At 41.7% G+C, this 13,321-nt stretch overlaps 1 protein-coding gene across 3 annotated transcripts in view; it reads left to right on the plus strand.

The window, feature by feature from the left end:
- Positions 1 to 13,321, plus strand: part of reln (reelin) — a 95,065-nt gene that overhangs the window by 46,193 nt on the left and 35,551 nt on the right. For all 3 annotated transcript variants that reach the window (XM_025056528.1, XM_025056529.1, XM_025056527.1), the window contains 2 exons: positions 2,113 to 2,251; positions 9,240 to 9,310. In XM_025056528.1, the coding sequence (XP_024912296.1) occupies positions 2,113 to 2,251; positions 9,240 to 9,310 (210 nt within the window). The remainder of the gene's footprint in view (positions 1 to 2,112; positions 2,252 to 9,239; positions 9,311 to 13,321) is intronic.

A 13,321-nucleotide genomic window follows, 5' to 3' on the forward strand; every position in this document is an offset into this window, starting at 1 on the left:
TGCTGAATGTTGCTGTGAAATGTTGAAACATGAAGTATCTCTGCTCTTCTGTATGTTGAAAGTGTGTGTGTGTGTGTGTGTGTGTGTGTTTGCGTTAGAGTAAATGGTGGCCATTGCACAGACAGACAGTGTGATAGTGGAACAGCAGTGTTAACAGAAGGTGATTACACATCAGTCTGCACCAGCCGCTGCCCAAACACGTACAGAGCTGCTTCACTTGACACCTTGTCAGTCTGCCTCATCAGGGCCACATGCCTGATGTACGTCAGCGCCATGTAAATACCTCTTAAACCACGCACTTCAACTTTAATAATTATTCATCTTGACCCCCGGGTGAAGTCAGAAATTGGATGAGAGGAAGTGAAACCACTGTGTTGAAAAAAGCCTTTAGAAATCCCACGGGGCAGTGAAATAAATTCATCTAAAAACATCCAACAGCAATGATAACTAGGTTTGCTCGCTCCTCCGTAGACACTCGCACACACTTATGGCGACCCGTACGCACGACCACAGACGGTGCACAAAGCTGGCAGAGTGGAACAGAAAACATTTATGGTGCTGCCAGCGCTGTGCATATTTATGGGTTTAATCTGTGAGGTCAAATTTATTCCTGTCGGAGGAGGGCGGAGTACTTCTCCCAAAATAATTACTTTTATGCCACACACCCATAAGGACGCACACATGCAACATCTTTGCCTATTGATTTGAGTCTGGGGGATATTAAAGCCCTGGACTTTTTAATCATTGTTCATTATGTCTTCAGTGAAGACACTTGTGACCTTAACTACAAGAGCAGAGGAGAAAAGAGAAGATTGTATCCACAGGCTGCATCTTCATACACAAATAAAATGTCACACACTACATTTTTACATTTGTCTGGCTGTTAGCTGAACATAAATATGTGGAGTTTTGAGCTTTGGATTACACGACAGGTTCAAACACGCTATATCACACGGCTGTGGGAAAATTAGATTGTGTTCAGATAGTTATTGCTCCGCAAAACCGTCCAGTTGAAGTAAGCGATTAAACTGTTGTGTGAGTCGGCTCAGTTATTGATGAGTCTGGTGACATCCTGCCCTTGGCCTCTGTGAGATGAGAGAAAGATTGTGTGACATGATGTCATCTCATCGGTGCAATCATAGCCGGACACGGACCTTCATTAATATGATCGCCGCCGTGTAGTGTCAGCTTGACAGGAGGGCGGTTGAGTGGAGTGGGTAGGAATTTGTCCAGATTGTGAAAAGCAAAACATTACTGATGAAAGGAAAGAAACCAGAGAGGGGGAAAGGGCCAAGGAATATTAGTAAATAAGTGAGAAACACGAAGGAATGAGAGAACAAAAGGAAAACTTGGGTTGAAGAAATTAGTGTGATGGCAGGAAATCAAACAAGTGGGAATGAAACAAAGAGCAGCCACGAACAAAGAGAGAGAGACTGGGCAGAGTGATATTGTCATGTATGCAATACTCCAATACTCTGCACACACACATATACATATATATAGAATATATATATATACTGTGGTTAATATTTGAAAACTGTAGGCAGGAATTTGGAGTTAGTGTTGATGAATACATGACAATACATCAACACTAACTCCAAATTCCCTACTTGTACCCTGTAGGAGGTGCTAAAAGTACAGTCTAACTACTTTGTTACTTGAGTTGAAGCTAAAGTCTCTCTTTGTAACTACTAATCATTAGAATTATAAAAAAAAAGCCCAGGAGAAAAAACAAAAAGTCAAATGTTGATTCATGTAAAGATGACAGTGGTGAGTATCATGAAATGTGTACCTATGGCATTACAATGTATTATAAATGTCATATAAAGTCATATAAAGTCCTCCATGACAGCTCCAAGCCTCGTCTGTGGGCTGACCCGGCCCCTCGTCACATCCCTCAATAATCTGGGTTTTAACTGCAACTGTCAACCTTGGTTTCACCAGGATCCCAGTGGATCACTTCTCCACTGCTATTCTCCCATTACTTGCACAAAAAAGAGGGTGAATTTGAGCAGCACCCCCTGAGATGAAGACACCAACATACACCTCAACATCAACAAACCGTCTTCTGTCCACCTTAGTGTCTCACCTCTGTCCTTCCTTCTATTCCAGGTGTTATTCCGGAGCGTCAATTTGTTGGAACCCAGTTTGTGTGCAGCGTCGTGGCTTCCCATGTCAGCCACCAGGCCTCCACCAGCTTCAGCTTCGTCTGGATTGCACCACCACCTGGCACTGGCTGCGTCAACTTCCTGTAAGTCATAACTGTGTGTGTGTGTGTGTGTGTGTGTGTGAACTCAAAGGCCTGCATGCTGTCTGGAGAGAGGTTAAACCAGGGACACAGTCAGCACGTGTGTGTGTGTGTGTGTGTGTTTGTCTCCTACTGACCCTACTGTTCAGTACATGGTCTGTGCAGTGGAAGATGTAAATAAATACTGTCTGTTCAGAGCTTTTAGTTAAAACAAGCGTCATTATTTCATTCTGTCTATTTTGTCAGATGAAAAGGGGAAATTGTGTATGTTGTTGGTGAACTCCACCCAGGGTGTGATCCAGACATCCTCACTCCCTCTTCCTCAGATATTTGTTCTTTATCTGTCTCACCCTTTCTGTCTGGAAACTCCCTCTAACTCCCTCTGTAGCTGGTGATTTACTGTCCTACATTGATAATCGCTCAAAACCCAATTAGTGACTGTGGCTGGAGCAGCACAGAAGAGAAGGGAGTGTCCTAATGAAAGGCCGTTGAGGAAAACAACCAATTTCTAGCACGACATTTACAACCTTCACCCTCAGGCATCAGATGGGGATGTACGTAATATTTACAAATGAAGGATTACTCTAGTCAAATCTGTTGTTCCTTTATTGGTTTGTCATCTTTAATATCAGCCAGCACAGGTTTCATTTGCACATTTGCAGTTCACTGTAAATCCAAAATGAGCCCAGAAAATGTAAGTACTATCACATGGTGACATTTGTGAATTAACAGGAGGATTTGTTGAATGGAAGCTTATCTTTAGAACTCCTTCCTAATTCAGATTCTGGGTCCTGACACGACACGGTTCTGGTTCTGTCATTATAGAACCAGTTGAACACTCTTACATTCTCTGGGGGTCATGGGACAATGACGATGATCATTTCTTTTAAGTTAACTGATAATTTCCAATTTTAAAAATCTACTTACGTAAAAAGACTTTTTTTTTATCAAAAAGAGTTCGTGCTGATGTTACAGAAATAAATGAGTGAACGTCCTGTCTTCATCCTGCCATGATGGATACAAGGCCCATTTCCACAAGTGGAAGCTGCAGACAGGGAGTGTCCTTCACAGGGCTGGAGATGGTCTGCCGCCACATTAATATGAAGTCTTTGAGCAGTTTTATGGCCGCCGTTGTCGAAGAGGTAATGGATCACCAGCAGGAGTGTGATAGATATGACAGACTGCAGCGACTTGAAGATCCAGAAGAACTCATTTTCTGGACGGCTGTAAATTGCTATCAAGAAAAAGAGTGAGAGGCCTTGGACTGAGAGGGGAGGAAGGAAGATAGGGAGGAGGGGAGGGGGAGGTGGGAGGACAAATATGTGTTAAAAAAGAAAAGAAATCAAGCTTTGATAATTGATATATTTCTCTTTAAAAAAGAAAAGAAATCAAGCTTTGATAATTGATATATTTCTCTTTAAAAAAGAAAAGAAATCAAGCTTTGATAATTGATATATTTCTCTTTGTAGTAAATGGTTTCGTCTTGTATGTGGATGATGTTTGGGTGTATCTGTCTGCAGCTTAGAATTTTTAAACACAACACAGCACGACACTGCGTTTAACTAATGCTTTAATTGAACCAATGTGCAGAGGTGTCCTTTGGTCATATAACAAACCGTTACTACATTTTTATGTCGTGCTGTGTACGTATGTTTTTAATGGCATGTGTGAATAAGATTTGTACGTCTGTTCTGTGGCTGCTTAAAAGTTAAAGCTGTGAGAAGTGGATTAGAGGAGAAGTGGCGGAGAGTCGTCCTGGCGCTGACCGGTGTGGTCTTGTTAGCTGCTGTGGAGGAGATGATCCCTGTAGCCTGGTGTTGTCGTGTGATGTGGTTCTGCCATCTGTTTGAGGGAAGGAGGTCTGTGAGACCTGTGTGAGGTAAACGTTTCTGAAACAGCTGCCAATGAATTATGTAGAACAAATGTGGCCGACTACACTCCACTGACTGCACATCCAAACAGAACTGCGTAGCTGCTTACAGCTGACGTCTCTAACAATGTTACTGCTGTATAAAAATATACAAAGTCATAGTATTAGTTCATCTGAATATGTCCAAATATATTGCTGAGACAATAGCAGTTCAAATCAGTGATTTGTACCTCTGCATACAACCTTAATATTTTATATTTATTCAAAATACCAGATCTCTCAAAACAATGATGGAATAGTAAATAACAAAAAATGTTGAAGGATTTTTTTGATTGATCACACCATTGTCTGTGGCAGGTGGTGACACAGGTCAGGGTTCAGACACCGGACTGACAGATGACCTATGTTAGCCAGACCCTCGTGTCCTTTAGTATTTGTCTTCAGTATTGATTACCTATTACTCCAGTCCATCAGTGAGTCTGTTTTACCACGGTGAAGGTGTTTAATGAGGTTCCCACATGATTCAAGCTCCACTTTGGCCTTTGGCTGTGTGACAGTGAGAAGAGAAAGAAGAAGAATCATGGTTTTGTGTTGTAAATGAGAAAACAAACGAGAGGAAACAGGTATATTTTTATTAATTTAAACCTTTTATTGTCGATCAGTCATGTAAATAACAACTGGAACGACATCGTAACTGAACCTCAGGGATTTAGAGGACACTGCTGTGTTTAGACTATTCTTATTGCCTTTAAGGAGTCTTTATTCTGTGTGCAGCATTCTTTGAAAATGGAAAAAATACATCTGAATACCATTTCCTATTTATTAGTATGTGTGGCTCATTCTCTGTAAAACATAAAAAAAGTCGTATTCACATATAAGTATTATCCTTTTAACCGCCACTCATCTCTTTTTTTTTTCTAAAACTCTACATCCATCCCCGACCATCTCTCTAACTCCTGTTGGTATTCACCTTAAAGGTCTCTGCATCCATGATGGGGTGGTCTTATTTCCCCCAGGGCAAGACCTGACCTCCCTAATTATACACACATCTGTGTGAAGGGAGGCACACATGCACACAGTGACATGCAAAGTACACATCAGTCGATGGTGTGATCGTCCACATCACGTCAGCAGGTCGGCGTCCCACCTGCAGAGATGATGACAAGAAGAAGGCCTTCCATTTAGAGTGCAGCTAAATGAAGCGTGTTCAGGGAGTGCAGGGTTCGTTCCAGGTGTATTCTGAAATGATTGCCTGACATTTTTGTGCCGTATGTTCCAGCAGAATGTGCTCCACTGTGACTGACAAGATAAATAACAGACTTGACTTGTCGCAGAGATCCGTGGCTTTGATGTTTACCCCGGGTAAATACTGAGGATTATTCTGTTCTTTTTCTCCACTGTCCCAGTCTGACCCTTTGAAAAAGTGAGGAAGAGACAAAAGGGTTTTAGGGTTGTTTGATTTATTTTCCCTTTCTTAATGAATTATCCTTTCTAAAAAAAATTTTAAAAAAATAAAGCTCTCAGGCTTTTGACTCTTTTATCTCACTCGTCAGTGTCAATTGCTCTGCTCATAGAAATAAAATAATCAGATGTGTTCCTCGTGTGTGTGTGTGTAACACAGAGCTGTAACACTGTGTGACCTGCTGCTAACAAGCAGGTAATTGGCAGAACAACTCCCAAATCCCTCTTTGGTGAGGCTTCATTAAACTTTCATGTTCTCCAAGAGCCTTTAATGAATTAATGCAGAGGCAGAAGGAAGGAGGTGGGGGTGGGGGGTAATGTGGTTCCACACTGCCACTCAACCTCAGCCCCCAAACATCCAGGCTGGGCTACAGGCTGTAATTAAGATTGTGTTGTATCCCAGCTCCTGACCCTGGATCAGTGATTGTCCCGTCTTCACACTCTTCCTCCTGATCTGTACTTGTCTCTGACCACAGCTGGTCCTTAACATGGACAATACATCCACCAATGATAATATATTCCTTTGTCTTGGCTTTATGCACAAAATCAGAGCTGTAAACTGAAGCTGCCTTCAACTAAAACACACAGTATTAATCATTATTATCAACAGTCCAAATGATCATGGGGAGAAAACGAGTTTTTAATTTGATGGTAAAAGGAAAGAAGACTGTGGTCAGCCTCAGGGGCTTCTGTTTGATTTTAAATATATGCAACTGCTTGTTTGTGACCCATTTGTAAATGTGTATTTGTGTGTGTGTGTTACCACAGTTGGCAGCGAGCTGTCAAGCTTGTTCCTGGGGGATACTTATGGCCGACAGCAACATATAATCTAACATGGAAGACATGCTTGGTAATAACCCACTGCAGGGCCTTCTGGAGAGTTTTGAGTGACAGCCTGTCCATCTGCATACAGGCTGTCCACGCTCATATATGGTTTAAAGGAGAGAGGGAGCAGAGAGGGAGAGGCAAAAAGTGTGTGTGTGTGTGTGTGTATGTGTGTGTGTGTGTGTGCGTGCATGGACGAGGCCGTCTAACCCTGTATCTACATCCTAACCACTGCTACAAATAGTAGTAATAGTAAAACCATGTCTTTGTATCGTTCTGTCTTTCTCTCTTTTCTTTCCTCTCCACCACTGAAGCAGTAAGACTGAAGGCCCTCGATGGCATTTTCATATCAGTGAAAGTCGTGAAAATGTTTGGTTTCAGGGTGTAAGTGTGTCAGTGGGACAGATGCTGATGTCACACACTCACTCTGCTGCTGAAGTTAGAGCCTTTTCCTGACTGTTGTTTTACTGACCCACAGCATTAGGTCCCACATACAGAACAGGAAAAACAATCCATTACACTTGACTATTAAATAGACTCTGTCTAATGTAAATGTACTGCTACTCCATGTCACCTGGTATGGATGTTTCCATGGCTGAGGCTGATCTTCAGAAATTCGGGTTAATTGATGTTTTACGTTTGACTTTTCTTTTTAATCATAAAATAAAAATCACAAAAATAAGAATCAATACATTTATAATACATTATTATAATTACAAATGCAAAGTAAATATAAAATAACATAGTTATTTCTACTGTAAAGCAGTTTAATAGAAGACAACACAGCCACTACCAATGGAGTCCCTCGTGTTGTTTTAATGCAGAAAATCGACCGCATCCTTAAAGCCACACCACATGTGCAGAGCTGTGGTGTAGTCACCACTGACACTGAGTATGAGCCTCCTGACTTTTTGGTGAAGCTGATCTGACATTGCGTTGCATAAATATTTAAGGGCCTTGTTCCTACACCACCCCGTGCTGTTCTTTGAACACCATCCTTTATTCATAAATACCAAACAAAATTACTGTTCACCCAATCCTGAATTATGAACGTAATTATGAATGCCTGCTGCCAGCTCTGCACATGCACTGTTGATTTTTACTAATTGATGAGGACTTTTTTTCATTATTTACGAGCTGTGATTATAGCGTAAATGCCGTGGCACCCATAAAAAGTCTACACGGTGGGCCAGAGCTGGCTAGAGTTTGGGAGGTAAAGGGAAAAAATCCACTTTAGATTCCAGCAAAGGAAGAAAGAATGAGGGGGGGAGTGAGGTTCACTGAATACTAACCTCAGTCTTACTGTACAGAGCCCATAAACCCGTGCTATGTTATTGACTCCTCTGGGTCTACAATATGCTGTAATGTACTGTACATTATATACTGGGGTGTGGAACATCCTTCTCACAAGGTGGCCCAGAACTTCACTGGTTTTGCTGAGGTCATTGAAAAGCTGTGTAATGTCTAGGAATTCTGGGAAAACCCTGAACACCATGTCAACGGTATAAATAACGGAGCGTGTGCTTCCAATGCAAATGAAATATTTTTTTCCACAAGTTGTCTTTGTATTGACTGGCTCACTGAATGTGGGTGGCACTAATAGCCAGTGAAGGACCGGGGTTCAAATAAATTCTTTTTTTTTTTTCAAACACTGACCACCACATGCAGCAATATTCAAACTACTGCACTCTTGTTGATGGACTGAGAGTATTAGCACTAATAGCAGTAATATTTATCCTCTTTATGTTCCTGACCTCAATCCCACTCCAACTGTTTTATCTCTATATACGTTTTTCATTCTTCCCTGAAATTTGAAATAAAGGCAGATTATGCCATAAGCTTCGTGCAGTACGGCTTTTGACAATCCAGCTGGAAGTGGAATAGTTTCCTCTCCTCTTCTCAATGCATTACATAGAATGGGGGATTCTCAAAGTGGACGATAGGGGCCTCCAAGATGACATGGAGCTATTGCAGAAGGGGGCACAGCAAAAAAATAAAAATAAAAAAAAGTGTCCAATGTAGGGTGCAGGGAGGATGTGTACCATAGTAGTATTAATACATAGAATGGGGGATTCTCAAAGTGGAGGATAGGGGCCTCCAAGATGACAATGGGATATTTGGACATAGACCATGTTGTACCTGCCAAGAATCATGTTTTTCCCCCCAAAATGTCAGTTAAAAATAAAATGTTATCAGTTTTTATAAATTGAAGAAATATTTTAATTGTTCTTACATTTTCAGTCAAGGATAAATGACTGCCAATAGTTGTAAAAAGGTTCCAATAATATGATAACTGTTTTGCTGATGCTGTAATACTACAATATTTCTATGATTTTTCTGTTTAAATATTTCTCATTTCTGTTGTTTATATGAATTTTGTCTCATTATCCGTCCACAATCTCTACAGATTTCTACTTTCTGTTTAATATTACATTTTAATGGCAGTAACAAGTATCGTTGGTACCGTTAGATCGTATTACATTCCATAAATGTACAAGCATGTGACATTCTGTTGGAGGTACAACAGCAGTATGCATGGATGCAGTGGGGTCGTGCAGGGAACGAAGCCGTCATTTGGGCAGTCACTGTTTTTTCACGTGGCTAAAATCTAAATCTATTCCATAAATCTCATCCTCTCATCTTCTTCTTTGCTCCCATTCCTCAAACCAAAATGAACTTTGTGAACGTGGTGACACTTGAGGACTTTGTGGTTGAGGTCGTCTGTTCTGGATCAATCATACACAAAGGACAGACTTTAATGGCAGTGCTATTTGTGTAAATATGCTGTGCCTCCTCCCTGGTCTCCTCTAAACTCTCCTTTTTTTCTTCCTTCAGTGCGACAGCAACCCACCGAGGACAGATCATTTTCAAGGATGCTCTGGCCCAGCAGCTGTGTGAGCAAGGAGGTGAGTGGAAGAAAAGTAGATGAGAATGTGCTGTACTCTCAGGCATGTACGTTCACATACTAACTTATATTATTCTGAAGCTCAGAATACTTGCAGACGGAAACATTTAACAAATCCTTATTGTTACAGTACAAAACTGTGATGAACCTCAGAAAACTTTTTGGTAAATCTGTCAATGTTAATGAATTGGTCCAGAGCTGTACAAACACAAACGTCCAAGTGCATCAACACAATCACCAACTCACTCTATAATTACCTTTAATGTTCAGGATGTCACACAATATTTGATGTGCCGATTCTTCTGGAAATTGCAGCACTCCCTCGGTTCTTCTGCTCACAAAGCCGGAGATATTTGGATGTCCTATATTGCCAGCTTAATTTCAGCTTATGCAAAATTCTTTCCCCACTCTCTCTCTCACTGCCAGAGATTGAGGCATTACAGCCGACACACTTACATCCACTCTGTTTGACAGCTTTAAGTAGCTATTGACAGGAGGCACAGTCACACTCTGCAGCCTGAAAGTATGTAATTGCCTGTTTACAAGGAAGACGGCTCCTCTTCACCTGACGACTCCTGTTGGAGATCAAACATGACTTAAATGCTGAAACTACAGTACCTTAGTTGTTGCTGTTTTTGTTCATGGTTTCAGGACGAAAGCTCACTCTGTACCAGATTAACACCAGGTCTGTGGCCACTCTTTTACAAGCGTCTTTTCACACAGATTACTGGAAACGTGTTGCCCACGCCAGACTGAGTGCTTCACTTAATGGCTCCGTGCTACTTGGAAAGAAGCCCTTGTTCAGACTTGAAAGAGAGTCCGAGTGTTAGCGACAAGCCTCCTCTCCTCTGTCTGCTGGGCTGAGAGCTCATCCTCTCTAACACTGACACACAGCCTCACTGGGTCCCTCTTCCTCTTACTATGAAAAGTCTCCAGCCAACAACAGACGCGTCGTCTTTCATTGCCAAGGCCCCGCAGTGTGACGCTAATGTACAACCACTCACAGCAGACAAATTGGAAGGCGAAGCTACTGTATAGACTGCAGTCGCAAAACACGCTGTGAATGGACACAAACAGGGGACGTACCAGTGTAATCATGTCAAACAGGTGTGTTGAAAAAGACAGAACACACAGGTGGCAGGAACGGGTAGGTAAAACGTTACAGACAAAGGTGACACTGATACAGGACACAGTGCTGTAGAGCTGTAATTCACAGGTGTCAGTTATAGACAGAGGAGGAAGAAGAGGGTAAGGAAGAGAGAGAGATTGGAGGTCATGAGAGTACTGAGAGGATACCTGACCATGTTGTTGTTCTCTTGACTTCCAACACTGGAAGACTTCTGTCTTTCCCAAATATTTAGCTAAGATCTTTAAAGGCCAAAAGAAATCCAAAGAGAAATATATGAAAAAAGAGGAAAAGTCAAAAACAGGAATGTGTCTGATCATTTCTGCAGAATGGTCAAGTATGTTATTTCTCTGCTCTGCTGATGCAAGTCTATGAAACTCAATCCAATTCTCCGTCATATAAACTTTTTTAACAAGCTATAAAAGTGGAGTGAGCTTCACTGTGGATCAAAAATTAATTTAGCATCTTCTGCAGTGGCCTTACAATTGTCTTTGCTATTGCAAAAATACAATCTAAGATACCTAAGAATCGACTTGAATGTGTGAGCGAGGCTCCAGCAGCAGCTCAGGCAGATACATGGGCTCCAATCCAAAAGTCTAAAGATCTGAAACGACGTAAAAGTCAGGCCAACAAACTTGTAAAGTGAAGTAGGGGATACAGTGAGAGGTGATCAGACAGAATGGAGATTCAAGAACATATGAGAGATTAGCTAAGGAGCTAGGTTAAGATAAGACTAAGCTGAGAACCTAAGCAGGCAGAGCCTTGGAGAGTAAAAAGTCACTCAGTGGAATTTTAATTTAAATCAGAATATTAGATGATTCAACAACTTCAAAACATTCAAAAATCTTTTCAATATTTTTTATATTGTCTATATATTTATATGTCTTGACTGAAACCTTAAAGAGTTTGGTGGAAGGCACAATGAAACTGCAAGTAAACTAATATTATTGGAAGATATCAAGACTCTATTTTGATTCTTGATTTCTTAGATATCAAGACTCTATTTTGATTCTTGCAGGTAAAGGAAATCATGGCTAATACATTCAGTTTAAGTAAAGGATTCAGGACTAACGCAGGTCTACAGTGAGGGTAAGGATTACTCAGCAGGCTGTTTGAAGGGTGGAGTCAATGGTCGTGGGTGTTAAATTGCACTGCAGGTCGTCCATCAGTTCTATCTCCTGACAGCAGGCCAGGAGTCCCCGCTCTCTGCCCGGCATCACCGAGTCCCTTCATTTCCAACAAGGAAGTAAATCAGGCTTTTATGGGCCTGGCTGGGTGTACAGCACCGCAGATGGATTATTAAAGGGACATATAACTCAAAGAGGCCACTGCTCCCTGAGGGACGCCTGATCAGAGAGCCACAGCGAGGGGACTGTAAGCTTCTCCTGAACAATGTCCACATCACCCACCCACTCTGTCCCCCAGACTGTTCGTGTGGCCTAATGCCAGCCTGCTACTGTCTGCCATCACTCACCTTGAGACTCGGCCGTCCATATCTCATCCTGACTTATTCCTACAGACCAGTGTTTTGTTCTTTTTTTTTAGACTAGAACATACTGTAGCACAGTGTGTTTTTTCGGCTGACCACCACCAGTTGCTTGATGCTAGCAGGTTAGCAGAGCTATCAGGTCTAGGCCATCTCTCTAGGTTAAGCCAACCTTGCTATCTTAGATAAGCTTCTTTGGGCATGAGGACATGAGGTCTCAACACTGCGTTGCATTGCTGACACTTGCTGGACTGAAACTGTGTTGTGTAAAGGGTTTATAAGAGTAAAATCAAGGATAATTTCTTCAGATTACTCTTCTTTGTTGCATTAAAAGTGAGTCTGGGATTATATTAGATATGGCACTTTGACTTTGAGTTTTAAAAAGAAAAAAATATTATGTAAATATTGCCATTTAGGAAAACTTTTTCCCCCTAAAAGAACAACAGCAACATCCAAAACCCCGGTGAGGCAGTAATTGCAGCCCTCATTTAGCAACTAGACTTCAAACACAGTTCATGTTGTGACGGATGCAAGCCAGATAAAAGGGCAACAAGAAAAACAATGTGGGATGAAGGAGATCAAAATAGTTGGAGTTTACAGAGTTTAGAGGGTTGAGAAGAGAGACGGAGAGAGGGGGGAGTGAGGGAGGGTGAGTCAGGGAGGAGATTAAAGCTGAGAGATGGAGATAGGAGACAGAGGAGACGTAACATGACTTTTTTTTTCCCAATGCCTTTGTGCTGAGATGTCTGAGTCTGCTACAGCTTATACATATTAACTCTAATCCCTGACATCAGCCCATCCTTACTCATCAGCACCCAACTGGTTTTAGCCATGGTGTCGTTTACTGAGAGCCCTTTAGCCTGTTGTTGATCCTGCTTATGTGCATGCACACTGGAGTGGCAGGGTCATCCACAAATGTCAAACCTTCATGGTTTATGTGCGCATGTGTATTGGTGAGTCTAAACCCTGGACTGGGAGATACAGGCATTAGCAGATCTGAGTGGGTAATAGAGGAGGCAGTAATTGAAGTCTTTAAGAAAATGAGAGGGGATTAATCCAAGTCAAATGAGTGCAATTGTCTGCTCTCTGATGAACAGGGAGTTCGGAGAAGAGGGGCGGAATGGAGGAGGAGGAGGGGGTGGGCAGGGAGACTTGAAGAGGAAGAACACAACACAGAGTTTGATGAAGCATGCAGAAAGAAGTGTAAATGCAGCTCTTTTAGAGGCTTGAAGGGATTATTTACCATTTCCCCATTGGCCCAAATAAACTGACTGGAGAGTTGTTTACAGGGGCATTGGAGAAAACAGATGGACATAAATATTAATGTATATTAATATCATACCTTTATCAGGTTACCACTCTTTATAGCTCTTGAAATGAACAAAAATAATAAAGAGTCA

Source organism: Cynoglossus semilaevis, chromosome 6 (genome assembly GCF_000523025.1).
Source record: "Cynoglossus semilaevis isolate Cse_v1.0 chromosome 6, Cse_v1.0, whole genome shotgun sequence".
Lineage (NCBI taxonomy): Eukaryota > Metazoa > Chordata > Actinopteri > Pleuronectiformes > Cynoglossidae > Cynoglossus > Cynoglossus semilaevis.